At 41.2% G+C, this 20,641-nt stretch overlaps 1 protein-coding gene across 1 annotated transcript in view; it reads left to right on the top strand.

Annotated features, from left to right (window-relative positions):
- CHCHD3 (coiled-coil-helix-coiled-coil-helix domain containing 3) overlaps positions 1–18,625 on the top strand; it is a 294,459-nt gene extending 275,834 nt beyond the window's left edge. The window contains exon 8 of the mRNA XM_060108045.1: positions 17,901–18,625. Within this exon, the coding sequence (XP_059964028.1) occupies positions 17,901–17,924 (24 nt within the window). The 3' untranslated portion in view covers positions 17,925–18,625. The remainder of the gene's footprint in view (positions 1–17,900) is intronic.
- Positions 18,626–20,641: the final 2,016 nt, after the last annotated feature.

The following is a 20,641-nucleotide window of genomic DNA, read 5'->3' as shown; positions in this document are numbered from 1 at the left end:
GGTGTCTTGTAACATAGGTGCCTGTGTCCACAGTGATCTGTACCATTACTGAAGTAGCACCTGCAAGGGTGTCTGGAGTATTGACTTCATCCTGATTGTCTGGGTTGTGTTGAACTGTCTACACACAGCCCCATGAGATCAATAGCATACATTTACAGAGCAAAACAAGAGTTATTTAACTTGTGACAAAATCAAATATGCTACATGGTGCAACAGAGAGTTTGAATTGGGCAAATCTGAGTTTGTATCCAAGCTCTTTTATTGGCTCTGTAACCTTGGGCCTTGATTTTTCTCATCTGTGAAGTGAGGTAATGTAATTTATAGTGTTGTGAGGATTCCATTTCTATAAACTATTCAATAGGTCTAAATTTTTTTCCTTCTTTCCTCAGTTGCATTATTCTGTGCTGAAACCAACTTAAACGAATCGGCCCAAAGCGTCAAATTATTACTAGTGATTCCAAAGGGGACCTCCCGTCCTCCCCTCCCCACCCCCCTGCCCATCTGCAGCATAATTTAATATTTTCAGTGAGTATGTTTCAGGTGCCTATTGTTTTTACAACTGTTATATTCAAGTATTAGAGTATATAACACCAGCTGATAATTAAAAAGATATGTCCACAAGACCTTATTTTAAACCTAATATAGGCAGCATTGAAATGGGAAGTAACCAAGAAACAGTAACACCTTATATGTCTGTAGATTTAGGTTTCAAGGTCATTTCACATCCATTCTCTTACTTGCTTTTTATGACAACCTGAGATGTAAATAGAGATGGTTTTATTTTCACCATTTTACAGTTGAGAGAATTGAAACCCAGGGAAGTCATGATGGTAAATTTAACAACTAGACCAAGATAGACCTTGCCATAAAAACAACAAATTTAAAAATACATAGTGTTTGGCTTTTCAGTTGTGTGTGTGAAGGGACATCCAATATCCACTAATACAGAAATAAGGCAGTGAGGGAAGATGTGAACGATAATCATGAAGTGAAGGGAAAAATTCTTGAAGATCAAATGAAGTAGTCATTGAGACTGAAAGTAACAGAAAGGAGGGTGGGATTATAAAGGCCATGAGCAAAGGTGCAGTTTAGCGCTGCCCCATTTTAGGACCATGCCAAGATGGCCAGCGGAGGTTATATCAGTATTTCATGAGTAGTCATTTTTCCACTAACACCACGTTTTCCGTGTGTGTGTGTGTGTGTGTGTGTGTGTGTGTGAAGCTAGTCTAACCTTGTGACTCTAGCTCTGCCCCTGTTGTTAAGAGACTTTGGCTGGATACGTGGTCCTGATCATTTGTTGTTACAGTTCCTGACTGGTCCACACCCCTTCTTGAGTTTCCTTGTTAAATCTAAAGAACAAGCTGGACATGCTGAGATACTAAACACAACAACCCATTAGGTCATATTGTCCATTTCTGGCATAGTGCAAGAGTTTACCCCTTGGAATAATTCCAATAGCCAAATCCACTCCACTTTTTTAAGTGACTCATAAGATTGGGCTTTCACTGGTTCCCTTGGGGCATTGTTCTCTAGACTAATAGATTTTACTGATAGGAAAATTTCCGGATATTCCTTAGCCTTACTTTTTGTCTCTTATTCATCCACTTATTCACATCAGTCTTTCTTCAGCTAGTCTTAAACAGTCCTCACGGGTCAACATGAGACATTTAGACTGTTACTTCCAGTGTATTAAGTTATGTGTTCTTCATAATGGTAAAGAGATATTCAATTGCTGTAATTATTACTTCTCAGACTTAAAAACTACTGGATAGCTATAGGACATACAGCATTTAAAAATGTAGGAGGACATCGATTGATAAACTTCTGTGTCTTTTATTTCTCATACCTGCTTAGCCTCATAGCTTTCTATAAACTCCCCAAGATTGAATTACCTGTTCTCACTATCAAAACCTGATTCCCATTCAGTCTTGCTTCACGTACGTTACAGGAGACTGGAAGGGAGGGAGCAATGGGAAGCCAGTAGTACTGGCCCACTAGTGGACCAAAATGTGCCCAAGGCTTATAAAAGGGGGGTGTGTAGAAAGGGCTTGCTCCCAGATCTGCATTGCCTCTGCTCCCTGGGACACCCCACTGCCCCTCAATTTACTTGCACAATCCAGCTGCTTAGGGATAACAGTTGTAAACATTCCAGCTCTTTCCTCAGCCCTGCTGCTATTGACAGAAAGTTTCGGAAACTGGCTGGACTCTTGAACATTCTGTGCTCGCCAGAGGCAAAAGTTTGTGGGGAATGCTGGAATGTTCTAATCTAGTCATGGTGACCTGGGCTTCATTTTCTTTTTTGGTAAATTAAGGGTTTGAAGTAGGTGATCCACATGGGCCTCGCAGCTGTTGTTTAGGGCTGATTGTACTTCCATGTCGGAGAGCAGGCCACAGGCCCCACAGGCACCCAGGTTCCTGAGCACATTCAACTTAAGAGACGAGGGTTGTTTGCCCCGAGCAGCATCTCTGCTCTGGTGGCCTCCAGCATTTGTGCCTCTGCTTCTTCTTTTTTTTTTTTTTTTTTTTACATCTTTATTGGAGTATAATTGCTTTACAGTGGTGTGTTAGTTTCTGCTTTATAACAAAGTGAATCAGTTATACATATACATATGTTCCCATATCTCCTCCCTCTTGCGTCTCCCTCCCTCCCACCCTCCCTATCCCACCCTTCTAGGTGGTCACAAAGCACTGAGCTGATCTCCCTGTGCTTTGCGGCTGCTTCCCACTAGCTATCTGTTTTATGTTTGGTAGTGTATATTTGTCCATGCCACTCTCTCACTTTGTCCCAGCTTGCCCTTCCCCCTCCCCATATCCTCAAGTCCATTCTCTAGTAAGTCTGTGTCTTTATTCCTGTCTTACCCCTGGGTTCTTCATGACTTTTTTTTCCTTAGATTCCATATATCTGTGTTAGCATACGGCATTTGTCTTGCTCTTTCTGACTTACTTCACTCTGTATGACAGACTCTAGGTCCATCCACCTCACTACAAATAACACAATTTCGTTTCTTTTTATGGCTGAGTAATATTCCATTGTATATATGTGCCACATCTTCTTTATCCATTCATCCGATGATGGACACTTAGCTTGTTTCCATCTCCTGGCTATTGTAAATAGAGCTGCAATGAACATTTTGGTACATGACTCTTTCTGAATTATGGTTTTCTCAGAGTGTATGCCCAGTAGTGGGATTGCTGGGTCATATGGTAGTTCTATGTTTAGTTTTTTAAGGAACCTCCATACTGTTCTCCATAGTGGCTGTACCAATTCACATTCCCACCAGCAGTGCAAGAGGGTTCCCTTTTCTCCACACCCTCTCCAGCATTTATTGTTTCTAGATTTTTTGATGATGGCCATTCTGACTGGTGTGAGATGATATCTCATTATAGTTTTGATTTGCATTTCTCTAATGATTAATGATGTTGGGCATTCTTTCATGTGTTTGTTGGCAGTCTGTATATCTTCTTTGGAGCAATGTCTATTTAGGTCCTCTGCCCATTTTTGGATTGGGTTGTTTGTTTTTTTTGTTTTTGAGCTACAAGAGCTGCTTATAAATTTTGGAGATTAATCCTTTGTCAGTTGCTTCATTTGCAAATATTTTCTCCCATTCTGAGGGTTGTCTTTTGGTCTTGTTTATGATTTCCTTTGCTGTGCAAAAGCTTTGAAGTTTCATTAGGTCCCATGTGTTTATTTTTGTTTTTATTTCCATTTCTCTAGGAGGTGGGTCCAAAAGGATCTTGCTGTGATTTATGCCATAGAGTGTTCTGCCTGTGTTTTCCTCTAAGAGTTTGATAGTGTCTGGCCTTACATTTAGGTCTTTAATCCATTTTGAGTTTATTTTTGTGTATGGTGTTAGGGAGTGTTCTAATCTCATACTTTTACATGTACCTGTCCAGTTTTCCCAGCACCACTTATTGAAGAGGCTGTTCTTTCTCCGTTGTTCATTCCTGCCTCCTTTATCAAAGATAAGGTGACCATATGTGCGTGGGTTTATCTCTGGGCTTTCTATCCTGTTTTATTGATCTATATTTGTTTTTGTGCCAATACCATACTGTCTTGACTACTATAGCTTTGTAGTATAGTCTGAAGTCAGGGAGCCTGATTCCTCCAGCTCCATTTTTCGTTCTCAAGATTGCTTTGGCTATTCGGGGTCTTTTGTGTTTCCATACAAATTGTGAAATTTTTTGTTCTAGTTCTGTGAAAAATGCCAGTGGTAGTTTGATAGGGATTGCATTGAATCTGTAGATTGCTTTGGGTAGTAGAGTCATTTTCACAATGTTGATTCTTCCCATCCAAGAACATGGTATATCTCTCCATCTATTTGTATCATCTTTAATTTCTTTCATCAGAGTCTTATAATTTTCTGAATACAGGTCTTTTGTCTCCTTAGGTAGGTTTATTCCTAGATATTTTATTCTTTTTGTTGCAGTGGTAAATGGGAGTGTTTTCTTAATTTCACTTTCAGATTTTTCATCATTAGTGTACAGGAATGCCAGAGATTTCTGTGCATTAATTTTGTATCCTGCAACTTTACCAAATTCATTGATTAGCTCTAGTAGTTTTCTGGTAGCATCTTTAGGATTCTCTATGTATAGTATCATGTCATCTGCAAACAGTGACATCTTTACTTCTTCTTTTCCGATTTGGATTCGTTTTATTTCCTTTTCTTCTCTGATTGCTGTGGCTAAAACTTCCAAAACTATGTTGAATAAGAGTGGTGAGAGTGGGCAACCTTGGCTTGTTCCTGATCTTAGTGGAAATGGTTTCAGTTTTTCACCATTGAGGACAATGTTGGCTGTGGGTTTGTCATATATGGCCTTTATTATGTTGAGGAAAGTTCCCTCTATGCCTACTTTCTGCAGGGTTTTTATCATAAATGGGTGATGAATTTTGTCAAAAGCTTTCTCTGCATCTATTGAGATGATCATATGGTTTTTCTCCTTCAGTTTGTTAATATGGTGTATCACGTTGATGGATTTGCATATCTTGAAGAATCCTTGCATTCCTGGAATAAACCCCACTTGATCATGGTGTATGATCCTTTTAATGTGCTGTTGGATTCTGTTTGCTAGTATTTTGTTGAGGATTTTCGCATCTATGTTCATCAGTGATACTGGCCTGTAGTTTTCTTTCTTTGTGACATCCTTGTCTGGTTTTGGTATCAAGGTGATGGTGGCCTCGTAGAATGAGTTTGGGAGTGTTCCTCCCTCTGCTATATTTTGGAAGAGTTTGAGAAGGATAGGTGTTAGCTCTTCTCTAAGTGTTTGGTAGAATTCGTCTGTGATGCCACCTGGTCCTGGGCTTTTGTTTGTTGGAAGATTTTTAATCACAGTTTCAATTTCAGTGCTTGTGATTGGTCTGTTCATGTTTTCTATTTCTTCCTGGTTTATTCTTGGCAGATTGTGCATTTCTAAGAATTTGTCCATTTCTTCCAGGTTGTCCATTTTATTGGCATTGAGTTGCTTGTAGTAACCTCTCATGATCTTTTGTACTTCTGCAGTGTCAGTTGTTACTTCTCCTTTTTCATTTCTAATTCTATTGATTTGAGTCTTCTCCCTTTTTTTCTTGATGAGTCTGGCTAATGGTTTATCAATTTTGTTTATCTTCTCAAAGAACCAGCTTTAAGTTTTATCAATATTTGCTATTGTGTCCTTCATGTGTTTTTCATTTATTTTTGATATGATCTGTATGATTTCTTTCCTTCTGCTAACTTTGGGGTTTTTTTGTTCTTCTTTCTTTAATTGCTTTAGATGCAAGGTCAGGTTGTTTATTTGAGATGTTTCCTGTTTCTTAAGGTAGGATTGTATTGCTATAAACTTCCCTCTTAGAACTGCTTTTGCTGCATCCCATAGGTTTTGGGTCGTCATGTATCAATTGTCATTTGTTTCTAGGTATTTTTTTATTTCCTCTGATTTCTTCAGTGATCACTTTATTATTAAGTAGTGTATTGTTTAGCCTCCATGTGTTCGTATTTTTTACAGATCTTTTCCTGTAATTGATATGTAGTCTCATAGCGTTGTCGTCAGAAGAGATACTTGATACAACTTCTATTTTCTTCAATTTACCAAGGCTTGATTTGTGACCCAAGATATGATCTATCCTGGAGAATGTTCCATGAGCACTTGAGAAAAATGTGTATTCTGTTGTTTTTGGATGGAATGTCCTATAAATATCAATTAAGTCCATCTTGTTTAATGTATCATTTAAAGCTTGTGTTTCCTTATTTATTTTCATTTTGGATGATCTGTCCATTGGTGAAAGTGGGGTGTTAAAGTCTCCTACTATGAATGTGTTACTGTCGATTTCCCCTTTTATGGCTGTTAGTATTTGCCTTATGTATTGAGGTGCTCCTATGTTGGGTGCATAAATTTTTAAAATGGTTATATCATCTTCTTGGATTGATCCCTTGATCATTATGTAGTGTCCTTCTTTGTCTGTTCTAATAATCTTTATTTTAAAGTCTATTTTGTGTGATATGAGAATTGCTACTCCAGCTCTCTTTTGGTTTCCATTTGCATGGAATATCTTTTTCCATCCCCTTACTTTCAGTCTGTATGTGTCTCTAGGTCTGAAGTGGGTCTCTTGTAGACAGCATATGTATGGGTCTTGTGTTTGTATCCATTCAGCCAATCTGTGTCTTTTGGTGGGAGCATTTAATCCATTTACATTTAAGGTAATTATCGATATGTATGTTCCTATTACCATTTTCTTAATTGTTTTGGGTTTGTTATTGTAGGTCTTTTCTTCTCTTGTTTTTCTTGCCTAGAGAAGTTCCTTTAGCATTTGTTGTAAAGCTGGTTTGGTGGTGCTGAACCCTCTCAGCTTTTGCTTCTCTGTAAAGGTTTTAATTTCTCCATCAAATCTGAATGAGATCCTTGCTGGGTAGAGTAATCTTGGTTGTAGGTTTTTCTCCTTCATCACTTTAAATATGTCCTGCCAGTCCCTTCTGGCTTGAAGAGTTTCTGCTGAAAGATCAGCTGTTAACCTTATGGGCTTTCCCTTGTGTGTTATTTGTTGTTTTTCCCTTGCTGCTTTTAATATGTTTTCTTTGTATTAATTTTTGACAGTTTGATTAATATGTGTCTTGGTGTGTTTCTCCTTGGATTTATGCTATATGGGACTCTCCATGGTTCCTGGACTTGATTAACTATTTTCTTTCCCATATTAGGGAAGTTTTCAACTATAATCTCTTCAAATATTTTCTCAGTCCCTTTCTTTTTCTCTCCTTCTTCTGGGACCCCTATAATTCGAATGTTGGTGCATTTAATGTTGTCCCAGAGGTCTCTGAGACTGTCCTCTGTTCTTCTCATTCTTTTTTCTTTATTCTGCTCTGCAGTAGTTATTTACACTCTTTTATCTTCCAGGTCACTTATCTGTTCTTCTGTCTCAGTCATTCTGCTATTGATCCTTTCTAGAGTATTTTTAATTTCATTTGTTGTGTTGTTCATCGTTGTTTGTTTCATCTTTAGTTCTTCTAGGTCCTTGTTAAATGTTTCTTGCGTTTTCTCTATTCTATTTCCAAGATTTTGGATCACCTTTACTATCATTATTCTGAATTCTTTTTCAGGTAGACTGCCTATTTCCTCTTCATTTGTTAGTTCTGGTGGGGTTTTACCTTGCTCCTTCATCTGCTGTGTGTTTTTCTGTCTTCTCATTTTGCTTAACTTACTGTGTTTGGGGTCTTCTTTTTGCTGGCTGCAGGTTTGTAGTTCCCGTTGTTTTTGGTGTCTGTCCCCAGCGGCTACAGCTGGTTCAGTGGGTTGTGTAGGCTTCCTGGTGGAGGGGACTAGTGCCTGTGTTCTAGTGGATGAGGCTGCATCTTGTCTTTCTGGTGGGCAGGTCCACATCTGGTGGTGTGTTTTGGGGTGTCTGTGGACTTATTATGCTTTTAGGCAGCCTCTGTGGTAATGGGTGGGGTTGTGTTCCTGTCTTGCTAGTTGTTTGGCATAGGGTGTCCAGCACTGTAGCTTGCTGGTCGCTGAGTGAAGCTGGGTCTTGGTGTTGAGATGGAGATCTCTGGGAGATTTTGCCATTTGATATTATGTGGAGCTGGGACGTCTCTTGTGGACCAGTGTCCTGAAGTTGGCTCTCCCACCTCAGAGGCATAGCACTGACTCCTGGGTGCAGCACCAAGAGCCTTTCATCCACACGGCTCAGAATAAAAGGGAGAAAAAGTAGAAAAAAAGAAAAGAAAGAGGTTAAAGTAAAAAAGAATTTTTAAGAAAAAAAAAATTTTAAGTAAAAAAAAAGAAAAAAAATGGATGGTTAGAACCCTAGGACAGATGGTGAAAGCAAAGCTGTACAGACAAAATCTCCCACAGAAGAATACACGTACACACTCAGAAAAAGAGGAAAAGGGTAAAAAATAATAAATCTTGCTCTCAAAGTCCACCTCCTCAATTTGGGATAATTCGTTGTAAAAAGAGGGAAACGGGAAAATATCATAAATCTTGTTCTCAAAGTCCACCTCCTCAATTTGGGATGATTCGTTGTCTATTCAGGTATTCCACAGATGCAGGGTACATCAAGTTGATTGTGGAGATTTAATCCACTGCTCCTGAGGCTGCTGGGAGAGATTTCCCTTTCTCTTCTTTGTTCGCACAGCTCCAGGGGCTCAGCTTTGGATTTGGCCCCGCCTCTGCGTGTAGGTCGCCGGAGGGCATCTGTTCTTTGCTCAGACTGGATGGGGTTAAAGGAGCCGCTGACTCGGGGACTCTGGCTCACTCAGGCTGGGGGGAGGGAGGGGTATGGATGCGGGGCGAGCCTGCGGCGTCAGAGGCCAGCCGGACGTTGCACCAGCCTGAGGCGCGCCGTGCGTTCTCCTGGGGAAGTTGTCCCTGGATCCTGGGACCTTGGCAGTGGCGGGCTGCACAGGCTCCCGGGAGGGGAGGTGTGGATAGTGACCTGTGCTTGCACACAGGCTTCTTGGTGTCGGCAGCAGCAGCCCTAGCATCTCATGCCCGTTTCTGGGTTACGCACTGTTAGCCGCGCCTGTGCCTCTGTTTCTTAGAGTTTGCTGTCAGCCTTAAGCTTCCCCTCCAGCAGGACAGCTGCACTTCTGATTGCTCTGCACGTTGCCTGGTCTTTCCTTGAAGCTTGTACTCCCGACTGCCCTGAGGAAGCCGGGGTGGCAGAATGAACTGGGAGTGGGTGAAAACAGTCTCTCAGTTTCTCCGAAGTCAGTGGCGTGAAAAATGGCTATCTCAGTGCTGCCTGGCAGAATGGAGCCCGCCGGCTGATAAACTGCATTAGAGAAAGCAGGCTGCATCCCTCAGCCAGCCCTAGGCTGCCCTGTACTGTGCTGGCTTCCACCCAGTGGGCCACGGACCCTGGGTGGTAAGGGATTGTGAACATGGAGCAGGAAGCCGGATCAGAAGAACCAAGGAAAGACCAGGACTGAAAGTAAGGGCCAGACCCAGGAGACACCCAAGGGACAGAGGTGAGCGTGGAGGCTGTAGTCAGACGCTGGAGGCCAGGCGGGCTCTGATAAACCGTAGCCGAGGTTTAAATCAGCAGGTGGGCAGTGGGGCAAGCAGCTCAGCTAAAGGAAGGACCGAAATGAGGACATCTTATGAGTGAGTCACCTCCACTTAGTCCTGTGTGCTTCCTGCTGATCTCTTCGAGGAGAACAAAAAATTACTTGACTGTAATGGGGAGCATGGGGTCAAGACCTTGATAAATGAGGCTGGATCCTAATATGAAGTTATTCCGTTCCAAATTAGTGTACCTAACTCTTCATTTCAAAAATGGAAACGACACCTCCAGTCTTTGGTTTCCTCCACAATAGAAGGCCTCAAGATCAGTCCCTGCAGAGGAATTTGCCCTGGCAGAACGTGTCGGCGTTCTTGAGGACAGTGCATTTTCTCTCCCCTTGTACTCGGATTTACGTTAGACCAGGGCTCAAGTACATCCCTGTTCTTTGAGTATGAAGAGCACCTGGAAGCGTAGTAGCTGTCACTTTAGAAATCAGAATTCTTGAAAGAAAAACCTAGTGCCAGAGCAAGCTGTACTTTATCGTTGTTTTCAGATGAGCTATAAATTGCATGCAAATGGTTTCATAGACTCGTAAGCTGTTAGAGCTAGAAGGACATAGAAATCTTGTAACCTAAACACGTCTTTTCACTTGGAAAAATTAACAGCGAGAGAATTTCAGTGATCTGTAGATGGGGCAGAGTCCAGACCAGAATAGTCTGATGCCAGACGCAGTACGCTGTTCCCCGTAACATCAGATCGCAAACATGGGTGATCCGAATCACCTGGGGAGTTTATTTAAAATGCACATGCCTGGTCCATCCCCAAGAATCGGATTCAGGTGTGAGGTGGCACCTGAACATCTGAACTTCCAACACATTCCCCAGGTACCTCTGTCCACGGAGTCTGAGAACCACAGCTCTGGAGCCCATTGGCCTGAGCTGCATGAGAGGTCTTCAACCTCTCAGAGGTCCTGCCAAGGCTCCCCGCTTTCAGGAGATGCGGAGCTGCTGGTCACTGCCTGCCGGGTCTGAGCTACCTGCAGAGGTCTGATTAGACTCACTAGTTCCTTTCCCAACCTCGGGAACAAAGCAGAAGATGTCTTGGACAGAGGGCAGGAGCCTCTGAAAAAGAAGTTCTCTTCTCCCGTCCTCTTGCCCCCACTGAAACTGTAGGTGCTCGCAGATGAGGGACCACACCCGGTTTTCCTGGGAGAAAGGCACCAGCCTGGGAGGAGAGAGGCACCAGCCGATGAAACAGTCCCCTGACCAGCTCACAACTGTGACTGGACCCTCCCTTGCCTCTGCTGCGTCCAGTCACCCTGCTCCCCTCCCCTGGACCCACATCAGAGGCCCGCCTCCTTAAGCGCATTGCTTCCGATGGACACAGATGCCCACCTTCAGGGAGCACGAAGATAAATCAAGAAGGTTCACTTTCTGGGAAGGCTTACTGGAGTGTGCTTTTATTGTGTCTGAAGGCTTCTTTATCATCACCAGCTAATGACATTTATTAATCGCCTAGCAGGGCTGCTTATCCTCAGGAGGACGCGTGAGCAGTCCAGGAGACCTTTCCCATCCTTCCGTGGGGCTGCCCTCCAAATTCGGAGTCACATCAAAGCAAACTAAATTCCAAAGTTTAGATCTCTTACCCCAGCCTCTTCCATCATAGGAATCCTTTTCTAAACCGCTTTCTGAGGGTAATAGTTGCTTTATGGCATTTTCTTTTTTTTTTTTTTAATCTGGGTTCAATAGAAGAAGTATAACCATGGTAATAGACTTTCATTTTTCTTAATAGGCACTTCTTTTCTAGTGCTTATGCTTCAAGAGTTAGAAGTGCAGTATGTTAGTATTTTGTCTGTTATTACAGCAAGTTGTATAAACAGTTAATTACTTGTAACTTAATTTGAATATCACACAGAGCATGTGTTATAAGAAGAGATGAAAGTAGACCCAGCCATAAAAAAGTTAAGCTGCGTTTCCTTCAAAGCAGAAGGAATAAAGAACAGCACTTGCTGGGGGGAGGAGACAGATACTGAAAACAAAATAAGTTAGCTAATCAGATTTTCAGGTGGCCAGGAGTAGTACTTGGCGCACAGGCAAAGCTTGAGTTGTGCTTCTCATAAATTGAATTTATTGATTGCTTTCCCTTCTTTCTCACTTACAATCTTCTCCTTCTGTCTCTCTCACTCCCTGTTCCTCCTGGGAGGCTCCATTCTCTTCCACTCCCCACTTTTCCTGTCCCTCCTTAGTGAAAACTCAGGTTTGTCAGGACGTATTTCCATTTTAGTTTTCTCCCCGTAAACCTTTCCCCTGTAAGCGTTCCTTCTTCCATACCGAACTTTACTAGGTCTTTGAAATCTTGGTAAGATGCTGGGTAAGCTCAGACAGAGACAAGCACTCTGAATGATATCCTTTTTAAAAAAGACCAGTTTTTATTCTGTCATGATGGTTGCGAGCAATCCAGGGTTGCCATAATTCCTCTTAAATATATTGAGAGAGCCAGTAGCTGACACACTGCTACGACAGTCGCCCCTCCAAGAAAGCTGTAATTCAAAAAACAGTTGACGAGATTACTGTGTAACATAAATATTAGAGGAAAACAGTTAAGATCGTCTTAATCAGTGGAAGTGACACGCAGCCTCTGGTCCCCAGGGGACCTGTTCCTGTCTGACACGGCGGGCTGCAGGTCCTTCCTTCCTCAGTGGCTGGAATCAGAGAGAGACTTGGGAAAAGAGCAGTGTGGGTGCCTGAACCATTCTCTCCTTTTATTAATTTACCCAGCCGTTTATAAAAGGTGTTCCTGCAGGCCCCCAATACGTGAACGATGAGCAAATGCAGGGAATTTCTTTCTCCACAGTAAGTATTAGCAGTTCCTCAAATGAAGGAAGCAATTTTGTAAATCTTCTCCCTCATTCTTTGGGGAATTTCCTATGTTAATTTATGCAGCGTTAGATTTATGCAGTGTTGAAATTCATCCCAACAGCAGCGACTTACAGAACCGATACAGAGATGGTAGGAGAACCGGTAGGTGGAAACTGACTGATACAGACCCTGCCAGGCCTCAGGATCCCTCCAGCCAAAGTTCCTTAGGCCTGGATTTGGGCAGGTTTTATTGCATAGTTGTGAGATAGTAAAAACACAGAATGTTTACCAATTAATTCATCTAAGTTTTTCAACGTGACGTTTGTTAATATCTCTGACAGAAATGAGGTGGTTTTGTTCCGCCTCTGGCCCCCACTGGGAGCAGCTGAGTGCAGTTTGACAACATGTGTGTAGACCAGCCCTGGGAGACACAGCCTTGCCCCCATGTCCTCAGGGAGTCACCCAGGAATCAGGTGAACTGCCGTGCTCTCTTTGAGGATGTGACTTTTAATACTCATAGCAAGGTATTTTGTGAATGTGGTTACTTCTCTGTGTTTTATATTTGTTCAAAAATTTTCTTCTAGTGTCTTCACAGTAGACTGGCCCACGATCTTCACAGCAGCCAGGGTCCAGCTCCTCTCTCTTATGAGAGTCTAACATTCTTAGCATTATATGGCCTGGCTGAAAATTACCCTTCCATATTTGGTTGGGGTGGCAGGGAGGAGAAAAGTAAAAAGATTTCCTAGACCCTTGTGAACACTTTAACTGCTGCTTTTAATTGTGTGTGGTCCCTGCCGATTATTCTGCAACATTTGAAAAGAGGTATGTTGTCACACGGCTGTCACTATAGCCATGAGACCTAAACTGTAGAATGGGGCACAGCCATTTGGTTTTGACTAGGCAGGTAACAGCTTATAGTTCCCATTGGTATGTTGAAGTAAGTAGCGAGTATATAACCCACAAAGTGGCATCGCTCACAAAGGGATCATTTTCTTTAGTAATTAAGTGCCCTTACGTGGCCCCAGTGTAGAGAGCTGCTTTATACTGACTTCCGTTTTGTATTAATAAATAATGTTGTGGCGAGGTTGTCTATATATCTGGAGTTTATAGAGCTTCCCGTCTGCGTAGTTGGACTTTCACAGGTCAAGTCACAAGGGTGTGAAGATAAATGATACTGTGACATTGCCTGGTCTGACACTTACATGGTAAGTGCTTGATTTTTAAGTTTTCTAATAAGTACAGATGAGTTTGAGAGGAGCCTCACATTCTGGTGTTCTACAAGACGACTCTCTGCTGAGTGGAGTCTTCCACTTAATCTGCTTTGTCTTTCCGGTTTTCTCTAGGTGCACCAACTTTTCTAATTTATTCAATCCTTCCTCCTTGACTGCATCATTGTCATTTCTGACCATTTCTATATGTGTCCTCTACAAACTACTTTGTCTGCTTTTATATCTGTTCTTCTTTTGTGCCCTATGGACATAGCCTTCTTAGAAGCCTGTAAAATCATGAATACCTTAGGATAACCTTTAAGATAAGCTATTCATCTGGTGTTTCTGTGACCCAATATGCTTATCTGTCCTTCTCCTTTTCCTTTTCTGCCCCTTTATTTCAGTCTGTTTTCTTCATCTCTGACCTTAAACCTTTAGCTCTAAAGACCTTTGACCTGTTTCCCAAGCCTGCAACTTTCCTCTAGACATTTCCTTCCGGGATGTCTCGTCATCTTCCCAGACTCCCAAACCCCAAATTTATCTTCCTCATTCCCAAGATGACTCTTCCCACTGATTTCCCTGTTTCTCTTGGTCACACCACCTTTCTCCCTGTCAGTGAGGTGCCACCATACCTAAGGTCTCATCACTGCTTTTTTTCCTTCCCTTGTCTTTCTATGACTCTATTTCTTGCTCCCACCATAGCTTCGTTTCTAATCTGTCTCCTCCCCGGTTTCCCACCTCCAGACTCTCCTCCATTGGATCCATCGTGCCAAGGAAGTCTGGATAACCTTCCTAAATGACATTTTCCTATTAAAGACATTCATTGGATTCCTAGGTTTTTTCAGTGGCCAACAAGGAGGTATCTCAGCCTGACATTCACAGTGGGCCCTTTTTATACTCTTTTCCTTGGAATGTGCTGAGTGCCTACCCTTTCCTCTTGCTAGGCCTGTCTCTCTCCTGCATTCTTCATCCCATACATATTGGACTTTTTCCCTCCTCTGAATCTTTACCAGTGCTTGTCCCCCTCATCCCTCCCTACCTTCTGTCTATATTCTATCCATAGTGAAAGGTCATCTGAGGATCCTTCCCTGATCACTCCAGCTACAGAGAGTTATCCTCTTCTGAAATAGGCAGCACCACTCTGCTTTTGAACTAATACCTTCTCTGTAAGAGTACACAAAAAATTGGGAAATAGGAGAAAGACAAAAATTACTTTGTCCTATATATTCTTTTGTTCTTCTTGAATTTTATACTGTGTGCATGTAGTCCTTACTCAGTAAAATAAAATTTTAACATATATTTAGCAAATGTATTTTTAGAAATAGCAAGTTATTACTCTGTATTATGCCTTCATTTTCCATGAACATGTATATTGGTTTCCCCATATCACCTAACTCAGTACAATGAGTACCTAGTAGGAGCTCAGTTAAGATGCTGGGTGAATAAGTGGCTGGAAGGGTGAGGGCTGGAAGGAAGAAGACATGAACAAATAAGAGGCAGTCTTGGGCCTGACCTAGCTCTTCTTCCTGAGTAATTTCAAAACTAAAGGGGAAAGGATCACTTTTGCCTTCTTAAAGTTTCCTAAGAATGGAGACAGTTTATCTCCTTCCCCGGCTAGTTAGAGTTTTAATCTGATAGTTAAGAATTTTTTCTGTCTAGGATTTTATATATAGAAAATCCTAGAAACTCAACCAAAAAAAAACTGTTAGAATTGATCAGCAAATTCAGTGAAGTTGCAAAATACAAAATTAACATACAAAAATGAGTAGTGTTTCTGTACACTAACAATGAATGCTCTGAAAAAGAAATTGATCCCATTTATAGTAACATCAAAAACAATAAAATGCTTAGCAATATATTTAACCAAGGAGATCAAAGATCTCTACTCTGAAAGCTACGAGACATTGATGAAAGGGATCAAAGAAGGTACAAATAAATGGAAAGGTATTCCATGTTCATGGATTAGAAGAATTAATACTGTTAAAATGGCAATACTACCAAATGCCATTTGTAGATTCAATGCAATCCCTATCAAGATGCCAATGGTATTTTTTTATATGGAAATAGAAAAAAACACTCCTAAAATTTATTTGGAACCACAAAAGACCCTGAATAGCCAAAGAAATCCTGAGAAAGAACAACAAAGCAGGAGGCATCACACTTTCTGATCTCAAACTATACTGTAGAGCTATAGTAATTAAAACAGTATGGTACTGGCATTAAAACAGACACACAGACCTCTGGAACAGAGTCAAGAGCCCAGAAATAAACCCAAGGATGTACAGTCAACTAATATTTGACAAGGGAGACAAGAATACTCAATGGAGAAAGTCTCTTCAATAAATGGTACTGGGAAAATTGGATATTCACATGTCAAAGAATAAAACTAGACCCCTATATGTACCACACACAAAAATTAATTCAAAATTGATTAAAGACTTAAATGTAAGAAACCATGAAGCTCTTAGACAAAAACATAGGATCAAAGCTTCGTGACCTGGGTGTTGGTGATTATTTTTTGGAAATCATATGTAAAGTACAAACAACAAAATCAAAAATAAACAAGTGGGACTACATCAAACTGAAAAGCTTGTGTACAGCAAAAGAAACCAACAAAGTGAAAAAACAACCTACAGAATGGGAAAAAAATATTTGCAAACCATGTTTCTGATAAGGGGTTAATATCCAAAATGTATAAAGAACTCATACAACTCAATAGCAAAAACAAAAAAAAATCCAATTAAAAAATGGGCAAAGGATCTGAATAGACATTTTTTCTTCAAAGATCTGTGAATGGCCAACAGGTGTATGAAAAAATGCTCAACATCACTAGCCATTAGGGAAATGCAGATTAAAACCACAATGAGATATCACCTTATGGCTGAATGGCCGTCATCAAAGAGACAACAAATGCTGGCATAGATGTGGAGAAAAGGCAACCCTTGTGCACTGTTGGTGGGATTGTAAATTGGTGTAGCAACTATGGAAAACAGTATGGAGGATCCTAAAAAAATTAAATATAAAACTACCATATGATCCAGGAATTCTACTTCTGGGAATATATCCAAAGGAAACAAAAACACTAACTTGAGAATACATCTGTACTGCCATGTTCATAGCAGCATTATTTACAATAGCCAAAACATGGAAACAACCTGTGCTTATCAGTAGATGAATGGATAAAAAAAAGCTGTGGTATATATATAGACAGTGGAATATTATTCAGCCATTAAAATAAAAACCCAAGGAAATCCTACCATTTGCTACAACATTGGTGGACATTGAAGGCATTATGCTAACTGAAATAAATCTGACAGAGAAAGACAAATACTGTATGATCTCACTTATATGTCAAATCTATATACAAAAAACAAACATCAAGCTTATAGACAAAGACATAAGATTTGTGGTAAAAGAGGCGGCAGGGGGCGGGGGGAGAGGCATAGGAGGAAGGAATCGGAGGAAGGTGGTCAAAGGTACAAACTTCCAGTTGTAAGATAAATAAGTACTACGGATGTAATGTACAACATGACGACTATAGTTAGCACTGCATTATGATATAGCAAAGTTGTTAAGAGAGTGGATCCTAAGAGCTCTCAATACAGTGATAATTTTTGTCTTTTCTTTTTTTGTATCTAAATGAGATGATGGATGTTAACTAAACCTATTGTGACAATCATTTCAGAATATATTTAAATCAAACTGTCATGCTGAACACCTTAAACCTTTTACAGTGATATATGTAATTAATTCTCAATAAAACTGGAAAAAAATTCTTCCTGTCTGCTGTTCCTCACCCACACCCACACAAATAACTAAATAGAATGTAGGGGCCATTTTTGTAATTGGGGAATACATACTTAGATCTGTGTAGCTCCACCTAGCATTATGAGTTCAAGAACATCTGCATCCTGCCTAGCGTGAGCAGAGGTTTCAGGAGGAGCATCTTGTCTTCAATTGAGAGGTTCCCTCTCTGCCCCACTCCACCCCTGCCCCCTTAGCAGTAGCTTTCCCCCAGTCTCTGCAGCCACTAGAAATGCTCCCACACATCCCCAATGTCCAGGGTAGTGAGACGGCACGCACACTCCCCACTATGCCCCCCACTCTCACAATCCAGGGCATGTTCACCCTTAGGGCTCAGTTTGATATGGTGGGGGGAGGGGTCATTTGAAGATGATACATGATTAAGCGATGATGTTCATTAAAGGTAGTCATATTTCAAGACCAGGGAGCATATGCCTTGCTATATGTGTTTTTGAGGTAGATCTTTGAAAAGCAACACAAACAGTACTAAATAGCTACTGCCCATTTTTTGGTCCCCTCCTTCTGGTGGTAAATCTTATTTTTCTATTTCTCTTTCAGAGCATGCTTGAGAAGGGAGGATAAAATCAACTTTTAGAACAAGCAGAATTCCTTCAGCGTTAATTCCAGAGGTGGAACATTTTTTTTTTTCCTAGTAAGAAAGCAACTCATTTAAAGAGAAGACCATTAAAGAGAAGCATCAGAGAGCAGATTCAACAGGAGCATATCACACTTTGATCAGCAACAGTTTGAAAAGCCAAGGCCTAGATCAGGGATCAGCCATAAAGGGCTTGCTACAGTGTTAATAAATCCATTTATGATGATTAAAAAGAAAGGCAGTCCTCTCCACCTTCTGTACTTTCTATTCAACTTCCTCTTCTAACCAAGCTCCATCATTGGGTGAACCTGCCCTCCCACAAAGCTGGGGGTTGGGATCGAGGGCTGAGGTCACTGGGGTGGGAAGAAGAGAAGGCCAAACCCCTCCATCTCGGGCCAGCAGTGCTGGGCGGAATTGGCTAGGCTGTGGCATGTTGGGTTTCTCTCTTTTTCTTTTCTCCCTTGACTGTATAAGAGCTACTTTATTTTAACTTATTATGATGATCATGTAAGAAGACAAAAAGGAGAGAAAATGTACCTCTTTTACTGGAATAATGTTTCTGATTATGAGTGAAATAAGGCATTTTTTATCAACGTGAAGGCAACCTTGGCTTCTGCAACCTCAACGTCTATCATGAATACTGACATCTTTACTCACTGTCAATAATAAATATATTTTCTGACCAAGACTGTCATTGTAGTCTGGGGCCTCGCCTTTTTTTTTTGTTTTTTGTTTTCCAGGTTAGATGGTTATACTTACGGGAATTGAGTTGATTTATATTGTTATTAATTTGTATTTGTGTGGTGCCTTTACTCTAAAAAGCTCCAACACACTTTGCAGATCCTCAGACAGTCAAGAGATGCTTATAATTTGCCTCTCAGGTACGTAACGTTCAGTAAGATCTTTACAAATTGCATGAACCTTCCTTTCTTTGGGATGACCAAAGTCAATCCTGCCTGGGGCAAGCACTAGATTAGATAACCTTGGTTAGAAACTTCTGACCCTGCAATACTAGGAAAATGTTAAAAGGAAAAAAAAAAATTGACCCTGAGACTTGATGAAATTGGAAACTGAAGAAAAACTTCTTGATTATAACTCTCACTTTTCTACCAGAGGATTGGTGCTTCAACACTGGAAGTTGGAAATGAGCATTCACACCAAATGGAAAGATCTTTCTGGGAAATAGATGAAAAAGAGAACGCCAGTGATCTGTGATGTCACCTGAATATCTTTTGTCATGTAGAATTTTTATTTCATTTTTATTTTGTTACAGAAGGAGATAATTTAGCAGAAAAATTAAGATTACAGGCTCTGGAATAAGATGCATCTGTGTTCAAATTGTGACTCTGCTACCTACCAGCTGGGGGACCTAATTAAGTCACCCCACCATACTAAGCCTCAGATTCCTCAACTGTAAATTGAGGGGAAATGCAAGAACCTGCTTTGTAGGCTTATGGTGAAGAGTCAAGATGCTTTCCACATACGTGTGGTCGGGTCCATTGTCGTTGGATATATGACTCTAATAAACTGGTATTTGGAGCTGGGGGCATGGAAAGGACATCCGCATGTCTTTTACTTAGAGAAAGTTGGGATGAATGTAACTTGTGTCAGGAAGATTTCAACCAGCCCCCTTACATGTCACTGTGGCTTCTCATGCGTCTGATTCCTGAGTTGACTCCATTTGAATGGCATCTTTGTGGACACTTGTGGGCACACCTGTAAACCTGATGCTGATTCTGAATGACCTTGGGGACACTTCTCGAATAATTACTGAAAGGCTCTGTGATTCTGTTTAATGAAAGGGTTGTTTTGTTTGTTTGTTTAAATGGTGCAAAATAAGCCGCATTCATTTAAGTGTGAGTGAGGGAAGCGCTGGTAACTTGAGCAGCAGCAGTTCTGGCACTGTCAGGAAGGCATCCAGGTAACTGCCTGGGAGAAATAATAGGTACACGAAAACAAATGTGTACATGGTGACTCACTGTAGTGTCTGCAAATCAGCAAGCTCACAGATTCCCTCCTATACTGCTTTGTTTTGCAATTTAGAGCCAGGAACTTGGCACATCCCAGGCTGCCAGTCTTGTTGCTGGCAGAGAAATAAAGCACTGAAGAGTCAGGCATTTAAAGCTGGTTAAATCCATGAAAACGGGAGGTGGTTTGTCAGGACCTCTCTCCCAGCACCTGTTATTAACTTCTCATTCTGATGAACATGATGGGCACAAGCAGGAAAGACCGCACTTTAGGAGAAATAAAAGGGTGAAATGATGCCTTTTCCTGCACCTCGGAGATCTCTGTTATTTGCATCACAACTTGGCCCAGGTCACTGTTAACCTCAGGACAACTGCTTGGGGAGAATGTTGTGATCTATGTGAGGCTCATGGGAGTAACATATTCCAATCAGTTAGCATCTCCACTAAGTAGAACACGCCTTGAACCACAACAGTTTAGCTCACGAAGCCAGGAAAGCTGGTCAGATGTTATAACGCTAAACGAATGTCTGGTGAACTTCCAGAAGACGGTGGGGTCGAAATCGGCACAAAGTCCTCCCTTTGGAAAGTCAATAACTTACTACAGAAAACGTGCCAACATGCAACAATTTAAAAAATTACAGACTGATCATTATTAATAGCAAATGTGGAGTGCTAAAAGCCAGGTGCTTGTGGCCTGCTGGTCAACCAGTGAGACTTCTCTCTACAGCAGCTCTAGG

This window comes from Mesoplodon densirostris, chromosome 9 (assembly GCF_025265405.1).
Source record: "Mesoplodon densirostris isolate mMesDen1 chromosome 9, mMesDen1 primary haplotype, whole genome shotgun sequence".
Classification (NCBI taxonomy): Eukaryota; Metazoa; Chordata; class Mammalia; order Artiodactyla; family Ziphiidae; genus Mesoplodon; species Mesoplodon densirostris.
The sequence above is the reverse complement of the archived record's forward strand: the minus strand, read 5'-3'. Positions and strand labels throughout refer to the sequence as shown.